Genomic DNA, 21,005 nt, shown 5'->3' on the forward strand with positions numbered 1-21,005 from the left:
CTTAGCCTAATGCTCTCCAGTTCCATCCATGACATTGCAAATGGTAAGAGTTCCTTCCTTTTTAGAGCAGCATAGTATTCCATCGTGTAGATGTGCCACAGTTTTCTAATCCATTCATCTACTGATGGGCACTTAGGCTGTTTCCAGATCTTAGCTATGGTGAATTGTGCTGCTATGAACATAGGGGTGCATATATCTTTTCTGATTGGTGTTTCTGGTTTCTTGGGATATATTCCTAGAAGTGGGATCACAGGGTCAAATGGGAGTTCCATTTTCAGTTTTTTAAGGAAACTCCATACTGTCTTCCATAGTGGCTGCACCAGTCTGCATTCCCACCAGCAGTGCACAAGTGTTCCTTTTTCTCCACATCCTCTCCAGCACTTGTCGTTTGTTGATTTGTTGATGATAGCCAGTCTGACAGGTGTGAGATGGTACCTCATTGTTGTTTTGATTTGCATCTCTCGGATGATTAGTGACTTTGAGCATGTTTTCATATGTCTCTTGGCTTTCTGAATGTCCTCTTTTGAAAGGTGTCTATTTAGGTCCTTTGCCCATTTTTTGATTGGATTGTTTATCTTCCTTTTGTTGAGTTGTATGAGTTCCCTATAAATTTTGGAGATTAGGCCCTTATCAGATATGACATTGGCAAATATGTTTTCCCACACAGTGGGTTTTCTCGTTGTTTTGTTGATGGTTTCTTTTGCTGTGCAGAAGCTTTTTATTTTGATGTAGTCCCATTTGTTCATTTTCTCTTTAGTTTCAAGTGCCCTAGGAGCTGTATCAGTGAAGAAATTGCTTCGGCATATGTCTGAGATTTTGTTGCCTTTGAATTCTTCTAGAATTTTTATGGTTTCCTGTCGTACATTTAAGTTCTTTATCCATTTTGAGTTTATTTTTGTGTATGGTGTAAGTTGGTGGTCTAGTTTCATTTTCTTGCATATATCTGTCCAATTTTCCCAACACCATTTATTGAAGAGACTATCTTGGCTCCATTGTATGTTCTTGCCTCCTTTGTCAAATATTAATTGAGCATATTGGTTCAGGCCGATTTCTGGGCTCTCTATTCTATTCCATTGATCTATATGCCTGTTCTTGTGCCAGTACCAGGCAGTTTTGAGAACAGTGGCTTTGTAATACAACTTGATATCTGGTATTGAGATCCCACGTATTGTTCAGATTATTACATTTGTTCCTCTTTTTTTCCCCCCATAGCTCCCCTCCACCCAGTTCCCACCCTACCCTCTGCCCTTACCCCCCCCACTGTCCTCATCCCTAGGTGCACGATTTTTGTCCTGTCTCTTCCCGCATCTCCCACACCCCTTTCCCCACCAAGAATAGTGAGTCCATTCCCTTTCTATGTCCCTGATTCTATTATAATCACCAGTTCATTCTGTTAATCAGATTATTTATTCACTTGATTCTTAGATTCACTTGTTGATAGATGAATATTTGTTGTTCATAATTTGTATCTTTACCTTTTTCTTCTTCTTCCTCTTCTTAAAGGATACCTTTCAGCATTTCATATAATACTGGTTTGGTGGTGATGAACTCCTTTAGCTTTTCCTTATCTGTGAAGCTCTTTATCTGACCTTCAATTCTGAATGATAGCTTTGCTGGATAAAGTAATCTTGGTTGTAGGTTGTTGGCATTCATCACTTTGAATATTTCTTGCCACTCCCTTCTGGCCTGCAAAGTTTCTGTTGAGAAATCAGCTGACAGTCGTATGGGTATTTCCTTGTAGGTAACTGAGTTTCTTTCTCTTGCTGCTTTTAAGATTCTCTCTTTGTCTTTTGCTCTTGGCATTTTAATTATGATGTGTCTTGGTGTGGTCCTCTTTGGATTCCTTTTGTTTGGGGTTCTCTGCGCTTCCTGGACTTGTAAGTCTATTTCTTTCACCATGTAGGGGAAGTTTTCTGTCATTATTTCTTCAAATAGGTTTTCCATATCTTGCTCTCTCTCATCTTCTGGCACCCCTGTAATTCTGATGTTGGTGCACTTGAAGCTGTCCCAGAGGCTCCTTACACTATCTTCGTATTTTCGGATTCTTTTTTCATTTTGCTTTTCTGGTTGGGTGTTTTTTGCTTCTTCGCATTTCAAATATTTGCCTTGATTCTTGCGCTCCTCTGGTCTGCTGTTGGGAGTCTGTATAGTATTCGTTATTTCAGACCAGGTATACTTAATTTCTAGTTGGTTCTTTATCACAACATCGAGGGTCTCATTAGATTTCTTGAGGATCTCAATAACTTTATCGGTGGCTTCTAGACAGTTCTTGAGAGACCTTAAAAGTGTGGTTGTGAACTAGATATCCTTCATTGACAGTTTTGTCCTGTTTCTTTGTCTCCGCATTTTTTATGCTTTCTTGGTGCACCCCCTACTGGTCTTTGTGCGCAGTCTTGTTGTAGTTAAGCCTTGATTGTTGTAGTTAATACTAGGGGGATTTGACCTCCTGGCCAACTGGCTGTGAGAATCAGCTGTGTCTGCAGTGGGAAAACTTCTGTCCTCTAGGGAGGTGCTAATCTAGCCTTTGCCTGAGGCTATCTGGCAAATGGCTCTGCACAGGGCTTGGGCGAGGCGGGTCGCACGGGATCAACAGAGCGGGTGGAGGGAGCAGTTATGGCTGCTCTCAGTCCCGTCCCCAGAGGCTCTGCCTCTCAGAGTCCCAGCAACCGCTGCAAACCTCGGAGAGAAAGCTGCCTTCGAGTTCCGACCGAAGCCAGACAGTCCCGCTTCTCCCATTTGAGTCTGGGTCCCTAGAGACTCGCCCAGAACTGGAGCTCAGAATCTGAGACTCCCTCCCGATTGAAAATGACAACCGCGCCCTCAGCTACCAGCCCACTCCGTGCGTACCTCCGCACCTTAGTATTTGACTTCAGCACTGTGCCTCCTCTGAGTCTCGGTATGCTGTTCTCTTTCCTTCTAGTTGAAGAATTTCCCCTCAGCCAGTTTTCCTGTGGTTCTGGGCGATGTCCGTTCCGTCTTTTAGTTGTATTTGTGAATTGGTTGTTCGAGGCAGCTCCAGTCACTTCTCTAGTAAAATACCTTGGCCATCTCATATCTAAAGATTGGCTACTGATTAACTATCCCAAATGATTCTTGGAAAGACTAACATTATCTTTGGGCTGATCATACTGGTCTTGGCCATCTGGCTAGTTTCCAGGCACACTGGTTCTCAGTATAGAATTGCAGCTGTTAGTACACTCATACTAAGTTTTTATGTCAATATTAAAATTAATGTCAACGGAAAGACTAGATTTTCTAAAGTGATCTATGTGTTAATTTTATAATTAGAAAAAAATAGTAAAAAATAAACGAATCTTACCAAAATGGATGTGAGTGGGAATTGGGGGGGCGGGGGGTAGGGAGGAGGTGGATGTGATTGTGTGTATATGTTTGTTAAAGGCTTAGTTCGTGAGGTTTGGTTTTATTCAGACCAATGTCATTTCACAGCTAACATATCTAAGAACATACCAAAATTGAGCCAATTCCCATGACCTAGAGGGAAGGATACCAACCAATTAATTTCTGGCCTTATTTGAATCATGGCTTTTATTAGTTTATATAATTTAGAACAGCCTATCAGAATCATGTTGCCTTTCTAGGCCAAAGTGAATTATCTACTCTCTAATTATGAACCTAATTTTCCTTTCCTCTTATCATTGACTTCAGAATTCTTCTTGGTACTCTTATGTTCTACCTTTTTTTATGTCCCATATATCATAAACCACATAAGTTTTTTAGACTCACATTTGAGTCCCCCTTGGTTTGATTTCCCTATCCTTCCCACTACACTTTCACATAACCTGGGATTCCTCCTCCAAAATCTTATCTACTCACTTCCCCCTCTTTCTTCCTTTTACTTTCCAAAGTCTTTGTCTTTTTTAAAAAAATCCTATTGTTGAGAGTTTTACAGATGTCTCCCTTTCTTTCCCTCATTGCCCTCCTCCACCCAGTTCCCACCTGACCCCAGGTCTTCACCACCCTATTGTCTATGTCCAAAGGTAATGTATATTCTATATAATAAAGGCCTACTATGCAAATAGACCGAATGGCGGAATGACAGGTGGAACAACCAGTTGCTATGATACACACTGACCACCAGGGGGTAGATGCTCAATGCAGGAGCTGCCCCCAGCCCACAGGCCCCAGGCCAGCCAAGACGGGTGCCAGTGGGGACCCCATGATCGCCCTTCCAGCTGCCCGACAGATCTGCCCTGATGGCTGGCCAGGCCTAGGGTCCCTACCCATGCACGAATTTTGTGCATCGGGCATCTAGTGTGCATATAAGATCTTTGGTTAATCTCTTTCCGCACCCCCCTCACTCTTGCCCTCTGAGATTCATCAATCTGTTCCATGTCTCCATGCCTCTGGTTCTATTTTATTCATCAATTTATTTTGTTCATTAGGTTTATGGTTCGTTTATTTTGATTTTTAGATTCAATTGTTGATAGATATGTATTGCCATTTTATTGTTCATAGTTTTCTTCTTCTTCTCCTTCTCCTTCTTTCTTCTTTCTCCTTTGTTCTTCTTTGTTCTTTCTCCTTTGTTCTTCTTTCTTCTTTCTCCTTCCCTCTTTCTTCTTTCTTCTCCCTCCCTTCAACATTTCATGTAATACTGGTTTGATGGTAATGAACTCCTTTAGCTATTTCTTGTCTGTGAAACTCTTTATCTGACCTTCAATTCTAAATGATAGCTTTCCTGGGTAGAGTAATCTTGGTTATAAGTCTTTGCTATTCATCACTTTGAATATTTCTTGCCACTCCCTTCTAGCCTTCAAAGTTTCTGCTAAGAAATCAGCTGGCAGTTGTATGGGCATTCCCTTGTAGGTAACTAACTGCTTTTCTTTTGCTGCTTTTAAGATTCTCTATCTTTTTTTAAAAAAAAAAAATAAATAAATGTTTTTATTGATTTCAGAGAGAAAGGGAAAGGGAGAAAAAGATAGAAACATCAATGAGGAGAAAGAATCATTGATCGGCTGCCTCCTACATGCCCCCTATGGGGGATCGAGCCCACAACCCAGGCATGTACTTTGATCAGGAATTGAACTGTGACCTTCTGGTTCATAGGTCGACTCTCAACCACTGAGCCATGCCAGCCAAGCTCTCTCTTTGTCTTTAACCTTTGGTATTTTAATCATGATGTGGGCCTCTTTGGGTTCCTCTTTTTTGGGATTTTCTGCACTTCCTGGATTTGTAAGTCTATTTCTTTCACCAGGTAGGGAAGTTTTCTGTCATTATTTCTTCAAATAGGTTTTCAATATCTTGCTCTTTCTCTTATCCTTCTGGTACCCCCATAATACAAATGTTGGTACGCTTGAAGTTGCCTCAGAGGCTCCTTACACTATCTTTCTTTTCTTTTTTTCTTTTTGGTCTTCTAATTGGATGTTTTTTGATTCCTCATATTCCAAATTGTTGATTTGATTCTCAGAATCCTCTACTCTACTATTGAATCCCTATAAATGATTTTTTTTCTTTTTAAATATATTTTTTATTATTGATAGTATTACAGATATCTCTCATTCTCCCTCCCCCCTCACCCCCCCTCAACCCCTCTTCTCCAAACCCCTACCCACCTATGCCCAGGTCTTCATTACCCTCTTGCCCGTGTCCATGGGCTATGCATATAAGTATATAACTTCTTTGGTCCTTGTAAATTATTCTTTATTTCAGTTAGTATATGCTTAATTTCTGACTGGTCCTTTTTCATATCTTTGACATTCTCAATAAGATCCTTGAAAATCTCACTGAGTCCCTTAAAGCTCTCATTAAGATCCTTCAGTAACCTTATAATAATTGTTTTGAACTCTGTAGACAATAGTTTGCTTGCTTCCATTTCTTTCATTTGTGACTTGTTTCTTTGTCTTCAAATTTTGGCTGCTTCCCTGTGTTTGTTTCTATGTATTAGGTAGAGCTGCAATGTCTCCTGGAATTGGTAGAGTGGCTTTGTGTAGTAGACGTCCTGTTGGGCCCAATGGCTCAGCCTCCCCAGTTACCTGAGATAGGCACTCTAGGTGCACCCCTGTGTGGGCTTTGTACACAGTCATGTAGCTGAGCCTTGATTGTTGTTGGCATCACTGGGAGGAATTGACCTACAGGCCAATTGGCTGAGAGGACCAATTTTGTCTACAATGAAAGAACTTCTGTGCAGGAGATACCTCTGTAGAGCAGGACTTGCTTCAGTGGGGCTTTGGTTCTCACTAAGTCTGCTCCTTGAGTGTATTGCTTGTGGATGGAGAGTTGTAATCTAATGTGATCTGAAGCTGTCCAACCAGGTGCACTGGCTCTGGGTCTCCAGGGAGGTGCAAAGTCAGCCACTGCCTGGGGCCACCTGGAAAGAGGGATTTGCATATGGCTGCTACTTGTATTGGGCTAGGAAATGCCCAGGGCAGGCCCAGCTGTGAATCAAGGCAGGCTGGTGCCAGTGCTGGGTCTTTGACCTTTTATTGATAGGTTTGGGACACCATGAATCCAGCTGCTGCTTGTTTGAGAGATTTTTAGGAAAATCTGAAGCCTGAACCAGGACAGGCCATTCATATGCAAAAGCTGCTGCAAACAGCTTGGGTGGGGCTGCAAAATGGATAGGGTGGGGTCTAAGGGAGTAAACAGTATGGGCCATGTTGATAGAAAGTCGGATATTGCTGCCAGTCAACTCTGCAATGGGGAGAGGTCCCAGTACAGGAACAATGACCCCTGCTAGCACCCCTGTCTGGGAGAAAGCCACCCCTGAGTTCCTGCCCTGATGCCAGTCAGTTCCTCCCCTTATGTCCCTGGATTTCCCCAAAGCTGCCACCTGGTGCTGGAGCTCAGAGGAAGTGGACTGTGTAAGTTTGTGTGTGGGCCCTTTAAGAGGAACACGTGAGTCTCTAGCAGCCTCTGTGCCACTCAGCCACAATCCCCACTGCTTTTTACAGCTCTAAGTTACAGGGACTTCTCTTCCCAGCTCTGGAACCCTGGGCTGGGGGGCTGGTATGGGGCTGAGACCCCCTGCTTCTTACGGGAAGCTTTGAAGATATCCCTCCCTATTAAAAAAAAAAAAGCCATATGTGGGTATTGGACCAGCCCATTTGGCACCTCTGCCTCTCCTGCCTGTCTCAAAGTGCTCTCTTCTTTACTTCTCTGTTTGTAGGACTTCCATTCAGCCAGATTTCAGGTTGTTCTGAATGATGGTTGCTCTGTATTTTAGTTGTAATTTTGATGTGGTTGTGGGAGGCAGCGAGTACAGGCGTTTACCTACACTGCCATCTTAGTTCCTCTAAAGTCTTAGTTCCTGTAAAGTCTTTGTCTTTACAGACATTTCACTCTCACTTAGAATGTCTGTTTTCCCCAGTCAATGGGCACCCAAATCCTGCATACCTTTTATTTCAAATGTCTACTCCTTGCCATGTTTCCCAACCCCCCCATTAGGAATCATTTCTTCCTCCTTGAAATTCACATAGGATTTTATTTGGACCATCTCATGTTCTCCACTCAAAACCTGCATAACTGTTATCTTCTGTACCAGACTGTTACTCCCTAGAGGGCCAAATCTCTGTTTCAATAATTTTTTGTATTTCTCACAGTGCCAAACTCAGTGTCTTCCTGTAACCACTCAGGAAATGTTTAATCAATGAGTGTTTTATCTGTGTGTGTTATCTTCCCAACTAGGCTGTAAGCTGCTTGAATGCAAAAAATTTTCCCTATTTATCATAGTATTTCTTAGAGTACGTTGGGGTATGGGTTATGGAGTTGATACTGGTTGAATAAATGACAAAGCTAATTGACTAGTTATCACAGTTCATCTGCTCATCCCGCGTTATTTTATTTTATTTTATTGTTTTACAAAAGTAAATGCAATTTTATTATTATACACAGGAAAATAAATCACATTTAAGCACAAACATAAAAACCACAGACTCTTTTCTCATCTCCAAGCTGTTTCTTTTCACTGGTTTCTTCCATATCAAAAGTGAGTGGTTTGTCATAACCCATTAGATGGTCATAGTCTTTGGGGTTTGGAAAGAGACCTGGATTAACTAACAGTGATTTTGTTTTAGCATAAAATGTGGTAAACAGATGTGTGCTGTTTGGAATCTTCACATCATTCTGGTGAAACACAGTACTGGTTTCTGAAAGCAAAACATTGTAAGTAATGGCTTTGTAAGTGTCTGTTGTGGCCTCATGGTACAACGAATGACATAGCCTTTTGTAACTAAGTGAAGCAAGACTGGAGTGATCACTGTAAATCTTCCTATGATGCCATAAAATAAGATTTGCAAAGGCAGACTTCCAAATACAACATTATTTTGGGCAAAAGTGTATGGTAGAAATGTAAGGCTGATTGCACTTGTAGAATAAGAGAAACATTTCACACCAAATACTGTTCGGGCCAAATTCCTAGTATAAATCAGTCTTCCGTCTTCTGATTTTTCAACTTGTTTGTGTAAGCATCGAACACAATAATATTGTGTTCCCCCCATAATATTTCTTACCATCCTTCTAACTCATTCCTGGGATCTCTCCAACTCCGACTGCTTTTACTCAGGAGGTTTTTTTAAAAATGTATAGGTTAAATAAAGCATTTTTTAAAAACATATATTTTATGTCACTCTCCCTTTGAAAGAAAAATACATTTCAGTTTAGATTTATTTATGCTGTTCTCTTTCCTCTACTATGTACAGTATATTTGTGGTCAGTGGATACCTTTTAGTATTAACTTTGTTTTGGTTTCTGAGATATTTATGCATGTGGGCACCTGATATGTGGTGTCAGGCAGGCTCTTATTAAATTACTAGTGAGAATCACTAGCATTATTCCATTATAATAGTAAGAAATTCTCTTATTTATTTGAAAGGATGTTTAGCCAGATACTACCTATCTCTCTGACTTTTTATCCTTACCTGTGGGACACCTGGCTATCCCACTGACTTTTAAGGATCAAATGAGAGAATGATTTAACTACATGTAAATGAATGCTATTTTTTTATAAATATATTTCTTTATTGATTTCAGGGAGGAAGGGAGAAGGAGAGAGATAGAAACATCAATGATGAGAGAGAATCATTGATCGGCTGCTTCCTGAACATCCCCTACTGGGGATCAAGCCTGCAACCCAAGCATGTACCCTTGGCCGGTATCAAGCCTAGGACTCTTCAGTCCACAGGCTGACACTCTATCCACTGAGCCAAGCCGGCTAGTGCTGAATCTATTTTTAAGAAACCACTTGAACACTTTAAAAGAGTTTTTTTTTTTTTTTTTGTGGGGGTGGTGTGATGAAATGCTATGAATTCTATCGACTCTCCATTTATCCAAGCCATGGTGAAAATGAAAATAAATGTTTTATACTTGGAAAGAGACATCCTTTTGGAAAATTCATGGAGACAGACCGGTATAAGCAAAAAGAGCCTCTTTTTGAATGCTAATTAGCAACTTTTTGTATGTGTTCCATAGGATGGATGACAGGCTCATTATTAGAAGAAACTTCAAAGGAAAAAAATTATCATCTTATTTGTGTTAAAAGTGTTGTGTAGTAACAACTGTAATAAATGTGTTGACAGCAGTATTAGAGTCTAATGATTTAAATTTGAGCTTGCATGGACTACTGAGTCACTACATGCTACAAATACCTAGTCGTCGTAGTAACTGCTGGAGGGAAAGGAGACAGGATAAGGATGGGAAATAACCAAGTGTAGGCTTTGCATTTGCTCTTGTCTTGTTGCACTTGTCAAGGGGAAAAGAGAGCTGTCAGTGCTGGTTTTGTTTTTATTATTTTTTCTTACTACTTTTAACTTTTTTGGTGATAGTTTGCTGGGTTTTTGCTTGTTGTTTGTTTGTTTAGCTTGTAAATTAGTTGTTGCCATATACTGAATTGGGTAGATTCCAGGGTTGACTTCTGTTGTTTTTTTTAAATACCTAAGTACTCTTCCAAAGAAGAAGAGGAGTAATATTTATCTGAGGAACATTATAAGTTCCTTGAAATTTTTGAAAATATACACACTGTGCTAGTATTTGAATTTTAATAGCTGTTACTTAAATATTTTTTCTCTCTTTGCTTCAACTGAGTTCCTCTGTATGTAACTATCTGAACACTATCTTAATTTGTTTTTAACTATTGGAATTAAGTGAAGAGTTTATGCTTTACATGGGACACATGAAACATATTTTCTTTTTCAAGAGACTGGAGAATTTTAGTAAGCTATTTATATTAAGTGCTATATTCATGAGTGTCCTGGCAGGTACCTATGACACACCTTAAAAGGAATAAACAGAACAGAGTTTAATGAAGGGACTTGTTACAGAGGTGTGGGCAGCATTAAGGAAATCAACAAGGGATGGTGAAGTACCCAGAGACTAATGATATTAGGAAGTTGTTACTGTCCCTCCGCCTGAGGTGGGAGGGAGTGAATTGTGTCAGTGCAGATTGGCAGCTGCTGGAGCCATGGAAGAGGCTACCTGTTGGGATCTGTGGCCACAGAGGCACATGGCTAAGGCCAAAACTCCTGCAAGGCATGGAGAATCAGTGTGTGAGGCAGGTGATAATACTCCAACCTTTTCCTCCTCCTATCTATATATATAAAAGGCTAATGTACTTAGAGTCCATCCGACTGGTCGCTGTGATGCACACTGACCACCAGGGGGCAGATGCTCAGCACAGGAGCTGCCGTGACGCACATTGGCCATTTATAGAGAAATGGCACCGCAGACTTGGCGCCCACAAAGCAACACTTGGCTTCCCCCAAGTGGGACACAGGCCCCGCCACCACCCCGGCCCGCCACCACCCTGGAGTGACACCCCACCAAATCACAGCCAACGCTGCCGAGACTCCGTGGCACAAAATGTGGCCCCCAGCCCAGCCCAGAAATGGTGGCTGTGGGCACTGGGTAATGATGTCACGTAGCAACACTCAGCTTCCTCTCTGTAGGGACAGGATATATATATATATATATATATATATATATATATATATATATATGTGTATATATATATATATATATATATATATGTATATATGCGCCTAAGTGACCATTCGACCATCCAATCCAATCAGTGGCTATGACGTGCACTCACCACCAGGGGGCAGATGCTCAATGCAGGAGCTGCTGAACGACAGCAACGTTGCAGAGTGCCCTCTCGCACTCTGGGACCCCTCAGGGGATGTCGGACTGCCAGTTTCGGCCCGATCCTCATAGGCCAGGCAGAGGGATCCCACCTGCCGGAGGGACCCTGCTCACTCCGCAGATACCCTTCAAGCCCCGATGCCACCCCAGGTGCAGCCAGCCGGGGAGGGAACGCGGGAGGTTGTTTCCAGGGTGTGTCTGGCTCATCTTGCCCAGTCCCGCCCCACCAGTCACCTTCTAATTAATTTCTTTTCAGTGTGCACGAACCCATGCACTGGGCCTCTAGTTTAGCAATAAATGGCACCGTGGACCTAGTGCCCACAAAGCAACACTCAGCTTCCCCCAAGTGGGACATAGGTCCTGCCACCACCCCAGAGTGACACCCCACCAAATCGCAGCCAACACTGCCGAGACCCCATGGTGCAAAATGCAGCCCACAGCCCAGCCCAGCCCGGAAAAGGTGGCTGTGGGTGCCAGGTAGCAATACCCGGCTTCCTCTTCCTAGCGACTACACTTCTTGGAGTTTCTTCAGCCCAGGAACATGACTTACTGTATAGCCAGGTGGAAACATTTTACATTTTAACCAAATGTCTGTGAAGCATTTTCCCATGCCTCATTTCATTTGATCTTCACAGAAGTCCTTGAGTAAGTAAATAGGAGACTCAATGGAATCCTATTTTCTTTTCATTAGCCAGAAAACAGAGATGTAGAAAGCTTAGAAACTTCACCTGACTGAAACGAAGTAAGAAATGGTGGACCTTGAAAATGACTTCAGGTTTTCTCAAGTGCAAAATATAGTCAAACACTGCTGCAGTTAAATATTTTACCCTTTGTTCTCCCTGTGTGATCTACAATAATAATCTGCTTCATGTTGATATTTACTGCTGTATTGCTGACAATTACCTGAAAGAGAAGTTGGAGTGCTTCACTGGGCTGTAAAAAGTTTAGCTAAATCAGAAAGCAGGTCTAATTAAGCAAGTTTATTCTTTATATATAAGGCTAAGTTGACTCGCGCATGCGCAATACATAAAAAGCTCTCTCTGGTGCCATTCGCATGTGTGTGTTTCATGAATTTGGTTGACACTTCTATTATAGAGAAAGGGCAAGTGGCAATATTAAAATATTTCTTCTAATTAATTTTCTTTCAATTTGCATGAATCCATGCACCGGGTCACTAGTAGTCTCATATTCTGCTGATACCTCCTAGTGGCGGATCCCTTTTGGAAGCCAGAGGGTAAGGAAACTCAGGTGATAGAGTCCACAGAGGTCAGCTTCCAGGCACTGATCAGGACAGAGAGCCTGAGAAGGAAGCCGAGCTTGGGAAGGATAGGACGTGCAGTGCAGTTATTATCTGGAAAATACCCAGAACATCTTCTCTTCTTCATGTTCATCATTATAATTGTGAATTAGTGGTTTGCAAGAGATGAACACAAAGCAAATATTTCTGCCCTCTAAGTTTGCAAGCTACTGAAGATACCAGTAGTACAGTCAAATTGATGAAAATCCACACTATCACAAGGCAGAATTGTACTGTCATCAAATTTATGAACACAGTATTTATATTGTACCTGAGTAGTGATATGAGTATATTTAGTGTCGTGGGAAGTAGTGGATAAGGACATTATTTGATAGGATAGAGTTATAAAAACAAGTTCCCCTTCACTTTATTAAGTAAAGATAGATGCAGGAATGAAACTTCTGGACAGTATCCTTATAGTAGAAGGACAAGCTAAATCTCCATTTATGCTTTCAGTTTGCAGAATAGAACTTTACAGTTCAGAAGTCAATTTTGGACTTCTTCCAGGTGCACTGTATTTCCATAGCAAATGTGGGGTAGGGTTATCAATAATGGATATTTGGCAAGAATAGCATGATGTTATAGAAGAGAATTATTGTTTTATTCATCACATTATAAAAATTCTTTACAAAATAAATTTTTCTTCTTATCCCATAAATTGTAACCAAGTGTTAAAGACTAGAAACTGTATTCCAGGGTTTTATCTTTTAGGGCACTTCTGGTACTCAGTCTGAAACTGTAATCCTTGTTAGATTGGGAATCAAATTGTAAAATTATGTATAGTACCATTGCTTAATGAACAACAATGTTTCCAATCTAAATTTAAGAAGAAATAAACTTTTTAGGGCTCTTATAATTCTGTCAAACATATATTATAGGTAGAAATTATGGTGTATCAGTTAACTATTCAAAGAAATAATCTAAGAATTAAAAAATTCTGAACTATGACATGGGAAGAACCAGGATTTAAAAAGCTTTCCCAAATAATTATGCTATAGTCAGCTTTCAGAATCACTTCATTTAGACCAGTTCATCTGATGCTTGAATTCCTTGATTAGTCTCTGGAAGGGAGGTAGTTCATTCAGTTTTGTGTTTTAAGAATTTCTAGGCACTTCCTCTATGATATGACCGACAGCTAAAATTCTTTAATGTCTTAAAATTCAATGAATGGTATAATAGCCAATGGGCAATCAGACTATTATTAAAAACTACTACTAAATCCATTAAACATTTACATGTAGCAAAAATACAAGTCCTACAATTTATAATATAAAAACGTTTGTGCTTGGTTATAGATATTAGATATTTGATCAGAACCTGAAGGATAGCTCTGAAGAATGTCTTCCCATCTTAAGTCTGACAGTATTTGGAAATGGAGCAAAGCTTTTCCATATGAAGTCTCAGTCTGTTTTTTTTGAAATGTGCCTGGTGAAGTAAAGTTAGGAGTTAAGTAAGCAGGAAGAAGCAGTTTTCCTCCCTGGAGTTTGTATTAGAGATAGAATGTTTATGAAAAGGAATGTGTTCAGTTATTAAACAAATGGCCTTCGGTGGTGACTCACTGTGAGCATGGGCAGGCTGAGCTATATGCACATCTAAAAGAATTTGAAATGCAAAATTTTAAATCTAAGCAAAAGAGCTTTCTGAGTTGTTGAGACATATATGTACAACTAGGCTCCCCAAGGGTGTTTACTGATCAGCATAAGGATGGATTTAACACTGGAAAGAAGTGAGGATTTTATCTTAATTTTACTGGAAACATTATAAGGGGAGAGGATGAGAATGTATGTGTGTGTGTGTGTGTGTGTGTGTGTGAGAGAGAGAGAGAGAGAGAGAGAGAGAGAGAGAGAGAGAGAGAGAGAGAGAGAGAGAATGAGAGAGCTGTTTGGTTCAGGCTCTAGCTTTTTAAAATCTCTGAAATCCTCACTTTCCCCCTTACTGGAAGGCAGTCTGGATAGCCTTGGAGAATTCATTGTTAACATCGTTAAGGTGAGGTGATTGGAAGCCCATTACCTGTTGACCCAATTATTGAAGAGCTAATCGTTGTCCCTAAATAACAGGTATGCCTCCAGATTCCTTTGATGAATTTGAATTCTTGACATTCCAAAGTGCACATGCTTTCTCTCACTAGTGATTTTGAAATGCTGTGGTTTCACTAATTACTGTGATTTATTAATTCTTTTGGCAGCAATGGATATGATTTCCTGTAACAAAATTCATTTCTAAAGTGAGGGGAAAAAGTGGTTCATCTTTATATTAATAAAACATACCTCCTTTGTGACTGTAATCAGTTCTCTACTCTGTTGAAATGGAGCAAAGGCCAAAACAGTGACTCATGAAAGAATTATGTGTATTTCCTGTTGCAATAGTCTGTGGGTATAGTTGAAGTGCATTTACCTTTTTAATCATGTTTTACTGAATCTGATCTTACTTTTAGTGGGCATTTCTTGATCTTATAGCAAATAATGTTTATAATTCAGGAGTTTGTGGCTTGTAGAAGAGAAAGACAAAAGAAGGCTAAAAAATACCAAAGCCAGTCTACTTTATAAACTATTGTGTATTTTGTATTATTTATATTAAGCTAACAGAAGTTGAATGATTATTTTCTTTGGCTGCAAGTATCTAAATAAATTGAGAATCTGAAGCACTAAACGTTAGAGCACTGCACTGTGAACATTTATTATATAGCAGTTAATTTGTTCTGATAAATCCTAGTTGACTTTGCCTTGATGTGCTAAAGAATTGTAAGACATAAAATTACTTGTCCAGGTATAATTACAAGCAGTTTTTGTTGTACATATTTATTAGGTTCCAACGCTGAAATTCACAGTCAAGCATGGGAATAGGATACAATTTGTGCCCTGGAGACTTAGAATGGCATAGTTGAACAGTTCCACGCTGGTGTAATTATGATCATCCTAACATCTGGAATAACGAGTTTTAAATGTTTAACTACTTTGAACTATGACCCAAGTCCAGATATGCAGCCATAAATTATACTCATAATAGTCAAGAGAATTAACAAGTAAGGCAACACTCCAGGTAATTATATTTTAGGATATTTACTTATTTGCCAGGATCCTTTTTTAGTAAATTAAGCTTTCATAGTAAATCCCAGCTGATAAAAAGCCTTAACATTATAACTTGGGAAATAGCATTTAAAAAATACTTCTTAATTGTTTGGACTTAGACATATACCCTAGAAAACAGATAGAAAATTCATCTTGAGATAGGTGTTTTGTGATGCTGGGTTTTCCTCAGAAAATAATCCCATTTATTGCAAACTAAACATTCTCTTTGTTGCTACTGACATTCCTTATGATCAGTAGAGGGAGCACAAGTTTTCTAACAAACCCTCCATCACAAAACAAGTGACATCACCAATGATGGCATGAAGGGAAAACATGTAAGCTAGTTCATATTGGTTCATATATATTGGTCCATGTTCCATGAGCCCTGAGAAAATTAAAATGCCAAGAACCATAAAGATAAAATTTAATATCATATTTGAGATGACATTTTAAGTTAAGGGATATATTTACAAGAAAAAATTGACATAGTTTCTTTAAAATTAAAAACTGGGTTGTGATGCACAGATTATTAAATTTAATTTTACTGAAGGTTTTATTTTTTTTGTTTGCTTTATTTCCTTATCCTAAATTCTAAAAGTCATTGTAGGGGCAGTCTGGTCACTTATATGATGTATTAAAATTTGGTACATTAAAAGAGGTAGTGATTGATGTGTGGGCCCGTTATATTTTTGTTCTTTAGGAAAAAGTCTAGAAATTTTTTTGTCAGAACAGTGTGCTAAAGACTTATTTAGTTATTAGTTAAGAACATATATTGGAGCAAAAAAAAAAAAAAAATCTTACACTAAAATCTTTTTAAAATGTGGCTGGTAGTCCCAATGGAATGTTTACATGTTTTGTGAGCATTTGATGGGGCATGGAGGATGATCATTGTCCTTGTCCAAAACTTGTTTTTAATTGATGTTTGGTGCTATTTAGATTACTTTGCAAAGAAACTCAGATGACATGGATGCTTATTTGTGACACTGTGTTAGAGTTAATTACTACAGTTTAATTCCTCTCTCTATGATCTTACAGCTATCAAAATAAAGTCACCAAACATTTTTATATCACTTTTACATATTTTTTAACATATTTTATTGATTTTTTACAGTGAGGAAGGGAGAGGGATAGAGGGTTAGAAACATCGATGAGAGAGAAACATCGATCAGCTGCCTCCTACACACCCCCTACTGGGGGTGTGCCCGCAACCAAGGTACATGCCCTTGACTGGATTTGAACCTGAGACCCTTCAGTCTGCAGGCCGACGCTCTATCCACTGAGCCAAACTGGTTAGGGCAACTTTTACATATTTTTAAAAATGTTTTTATTGATTTTAGAGAGAGAAAGTGAGAGGGAGAAAGGAATAGAAACATCAATGATGAGAACCATTGATTGGCTGTCTCCTGCACGCCCCTTATTGGGACTGGAGCCCACAACCCAGGCATGTGTCCTGACTGGGAATCAAACTGTGACCTTCTGGTTCATTGGTCAGTGCTCAAACTGGACGGACCATTTTTACATATTTTTAATGGATCAGCTCTTTAAATTAATGAGGACCAATGGAAATAGGCTTGTTATATAGAAGAATTAATTCTGATATATTGAGATTTAGTGAGCTATTTAAGATTATATAGTATACTAGAGGCCCGGTGCATGAAATTTGTGCACTGGAGGAGGGGGAGTCCTTCAGCCCGGCCTGTGCCCTCTTGCAGTCTGGGATCCCTCTCGCAGTCCGGTACCTCTCACTCCTTACTGCCTGCCTGCTCGCTGCTTCTTACTGCTTGACTTGCTGCTTCTTAGCGCTGCTGTGGAGATGGGAGAGGCTCTGCCACTGCCTCTGTGCTCGCCAGCCATGGCTGAGTGGCACTCCCCCTGTGGGAGCACACTGACCACCAGGGGGCAGCTCCTGTGTGAGCATCTGCCCCTTGGTGGTCAGTGTGCATTATAGCGACTAGTCGTTCTGGTCGTTCTGCCATAATGGTTGCTTAGGCTTTTATTATATAGACTAGAAGCCCGATGCACGAAATTTGTGCAAGGGGCTCGGCCCTCGCAGCCCTGGCTTCGTCTGAAAGGACATCCAGAAGGTTGTTCTGCTGTCTGGTCTAATTAGCATATTACGCTTTTATTATAGAGATTAGCATAGTCGACAAAACCAGAATCCAGAACTCTTGACTTCTAGTTTAAGGAGTCAATAACTAAGAGTTCATGCAGCAGTGATCTAGGACAGATGATTTGAAAATAAAAAAATGAGAAAACTCATATCGTCATGAAACTATATTGTGTAGCAGCAATACAAATAGCTTTTCAGGGCCAATGCAATAGAAAATTCCCTATATACTAATATATAGTTAAGGAGAGAATTTGGAGGAAATAGCCTAGGGGGTTTCATTTACATATAAAGAGAATGGCTCTTAGATTAAAGAGCCATAATTCTTGGGGAGAGGTTGCATTTCACATTCACTTCAATAAGTTTACTGAGGCAGTCCGATTGAACAGGGATGATCTTGGAAACCATAGTTAAGAAGGGATGTTAGATCATATAGTTAGAGAGCCAGCTGAGACCTTGGAGACTGTGTAGTCCTTGCATTAATTTCACAGCTAAGGAAACTGAGACCTGGAGTGGTTCTGAGTCACTTGCCCAAGGTTAGTCACACAGCCAGAGGGGGTAGAATTGGAATTAGATCCCTTCCAAATGCCTGGATATGAAAAAACGCTGAAGTAGATTGGTAACAGAATCTAGCCCAGGGGTGGGCAAACTTTTTGACTCGAGGGCCACAATGGGTTCTTAAACTGGACCGGAGGGCCGGAACAAAAGCATGGATGGAGTGTTTGTGTGAACTAATATAAATTCAAAGTAAACATCATTACATAAAAGGGTACGGTCTTTTTTTTTTTTTTTTTTTTTTTTTTTTTAGTTTTAGTCATTTCAAACCGGCCAGATCCGGCCCGTGGGCCATAGTTTGCCCACGGCTAATCTAGAAGGTGGGGAATTATGGAAATATAATAGATGTGTAGAGTAGACTTATGTACAGTTTTTACAGAGATGTGATTTCCATCCATCTTTAAAAGAATGGAAAGATAACTTTGACTACTTTTTGGTTTCTTGGGCATAGCAAATCAAAACAGAAGGATTTAGTGATCCATGGAACAGTTTGAAAAGTAGGATGAGCTGCTTGATGGCAAATATGAAAATAACTTTCTCAGCAACTTTTAAGACATTTTATTGGTAACAATAATAAAGATAATAACGGTGATATTATTAACAATAGCTACCATTTATTGAATGTTTACCCTTTGTCCAGGCACCATGTCAAGCATCTGATGTACATCAGTAGTTCATTTAATTATTTCACCCTGTGACTTAAGTATTACTATGTCGTTTTGTAGATAAAAAGACTGAATCTCAGTTTCTTGTCCTAGTCACACTGGTAGTTGGCTATGGAATAAAAAGTTGAATTCTGATTATGTTTGAATTCCAAGGCTGTGTTTCTCTAACTTGAGTAATGAATAGACCCTTCTTCTAAAGGAAAAATAATCTGCTTCATCCCATATTGACTTATTTTTATTATAAGACTATTTAACTACGTGTAAACATAAATTCCTTAAATTTGTAGCTCTTATATTTTTTAAAACTTAAAAAGAACTACAAATGAAATACAAGTAAAACATACAAAATCAATAAAATTCAAATTGATATTAATTTAATGTGAAAGATGACGTTTTTACTGAAATGAAAATATCGATTGCAAGATGAATTTGTGGCCATTGCACAGTTCTTTTGAGTTTGGCATGCCTATGTTGCCACGTGCTTCATGATAACTTGGTTCTGCTGCCACATTTCTCTATTCTGACTTCTGTGAAATATCCCTTCAGGCAGTAGTCTAGTGTCATTTGACTTTCGCTTGGTGCACTCAGATATTTATTGTTAATCCCACCTCTGTTTTCATTAGTTATGATCAAGTACTGCCACTTGGAGCTGGTTTGGGGCTCTGAGACGTCATGGCTGTGTACTTAGTTATAAAATGATGGCTATCCTGGTGCTCTAGAATATGCTCGTGTTAATTCTTTTTCAGGTTATCTTCTAGAAGAAAGCACAAAATTTAAGAAATTCATAGTCTCTGGAGTCATAGCCAGGACTCTGGTGTTTCCACTTAAAAAAATTGCACTGCACTTTCTCTCCAAACACTGTCATAGAACCATCTGCCCTCTGTGGGGTAATAGTGCAGACCCAGGAAAGCCTCCATCTTCACCTGCTTTCAGTGCTGCTTTGGTCAGGCCACCACTAGTTTGCATCTCAATTTTTGCTCAGCACGTAGTTTTGCCTCCACCAAATTATTCTCCACAGTGTGTTCCACACTGTTGAGTTTTCTATAATACAAACTTCTAGAATGGAGCCTCGGAATCACCTCTTTCTGGAAACTTTCCTTTATTGTATCTCCTTATCTCCTGCCTCTCACCCCATCCATTATCACCTTGCTCCTTCTCTCCTCTAGGTTGAATTAGTTATTTTTTCCTTCATTCCTCCTTTAGAACTCCATAACACTGTTGGCATATCTCTGTTACAATGCTTAGCCCATTGTGTAGCAATCCTTAATTTTTGGGTCTGCCTAAGTAGACTTACTAGCTTCTTGAAAGTACGCCAGCCTGTGCATCTTCCTTACAGCATATTGTCTGACTGGGAAGGAAGCTCTCATGGTAGCTGTGATCTTGAATCACTAGTCAGTCAGTTATAATTTTAGAAGTGAGGAGTCAAAAATAAGCAAGAGCAAAGTAGACATTTCCTAATCTTTCCCACTCATGTATGTGAAATTTATACAAATTACATAAATAGTTAATGTAGTAGACTCTTTTAATATGTAAGCAACCTAATTTTGGAAGTAAACTTTCTATAAAGAATTAAATGATAGCATTATTTTGCTGTTCTTTTGTTTCCTTTTGGTTAGGTGCTGTGATTGTCTCCACGCCCCAGGACATTGCATTGATGGATGCACACAAGGGTGCTGAGATGTTTCGAAAAGTTCACGTGCCTGTAAGCATTTATGCTTCATTGTTGCAGAAATACAAGACACTTCTAGCTGAAGAAACTAGTCACTGAGAAATACAACACAAGTTTTAATTTAGTTCTGTGCAGTTTATATGAAAACCCTACTTCATCTTTATGGTTACTTTATTAATATATATATATTATTGATTTCAGAGAGGAAGGGAAAGGGAGAGAGAGGTCATTGATCGGCTGCCTCCTGCACTCCTGACCCTTGGGATCAAGCCCACAACCCGGGCATATGCCCTGACCAGGAATAGAACCATGACCTCCTGGTTCATAGGTCGACACTCAGCCACACCAGCAGGGCTTTATGGTTACTTTAAAACACACATATAGGTGCAAACATATATACACATTATGTTAATGAAGGAGACTTCAAAAATGTCCTTCCAATATGAGTTTTCTGAAGAAGTACTACCTCTCTCAAATGCAGCTCTCACTGACACCCCCCAACCCCAAAAAAAGTATAAGAATATTTTAGGAAATTATTTAGGTAGATACACTT

General features: G+C 39.7%; 2 protein-coding genes across 2 annotated transcripts in view; one reads left to right on the forward strand and one right to left on the reverse strand.

Moving 5' to 3' along the window:
* NUBPL (NUBP iron-sulfur cluster assembly factor, mitochondrial) overlaps nt 1-21,005 on the forward strand; it is a 228,652-nt gene that overhangs the window by 172,723 nt on the left and 34,924 nt on the right. Inside the window, exon 8 of the mRNA XM_081103156.1 lies at nt 20,400-20,485. Coding sequence (XP_080959282.1) covers nt 20,400-20,485 — 86 coding nt within the window. The remainder of the gene's footprint in view (nt 1-20,399; nt 20,486-21,005) is intronic.
* On the reverse strand, nt 7,864-8,468 carry LOC308528048 (transmembrane protein 70, mitochondrial-like; the record flags this gene model as incomplete). The annotated part of the gene is given in 2 exon segments (XM_081103530.1): nt 7,864-8,162; nt 8,165-8,468. Coding segments are annotated over 2 exon segments (603 nt in total).

Source organism: Myotis nattereri (assembly GCF_964212035.1).
Source record: "Myotis nattereri genome assembly, chromosome: 1".
Classification (NCBI taxonomy): Eukaryota; Metazoa; Chordata; class Mammalia; order Chiroptera; family Vespertilionidae; genus Myotis; species Myotis nattereri.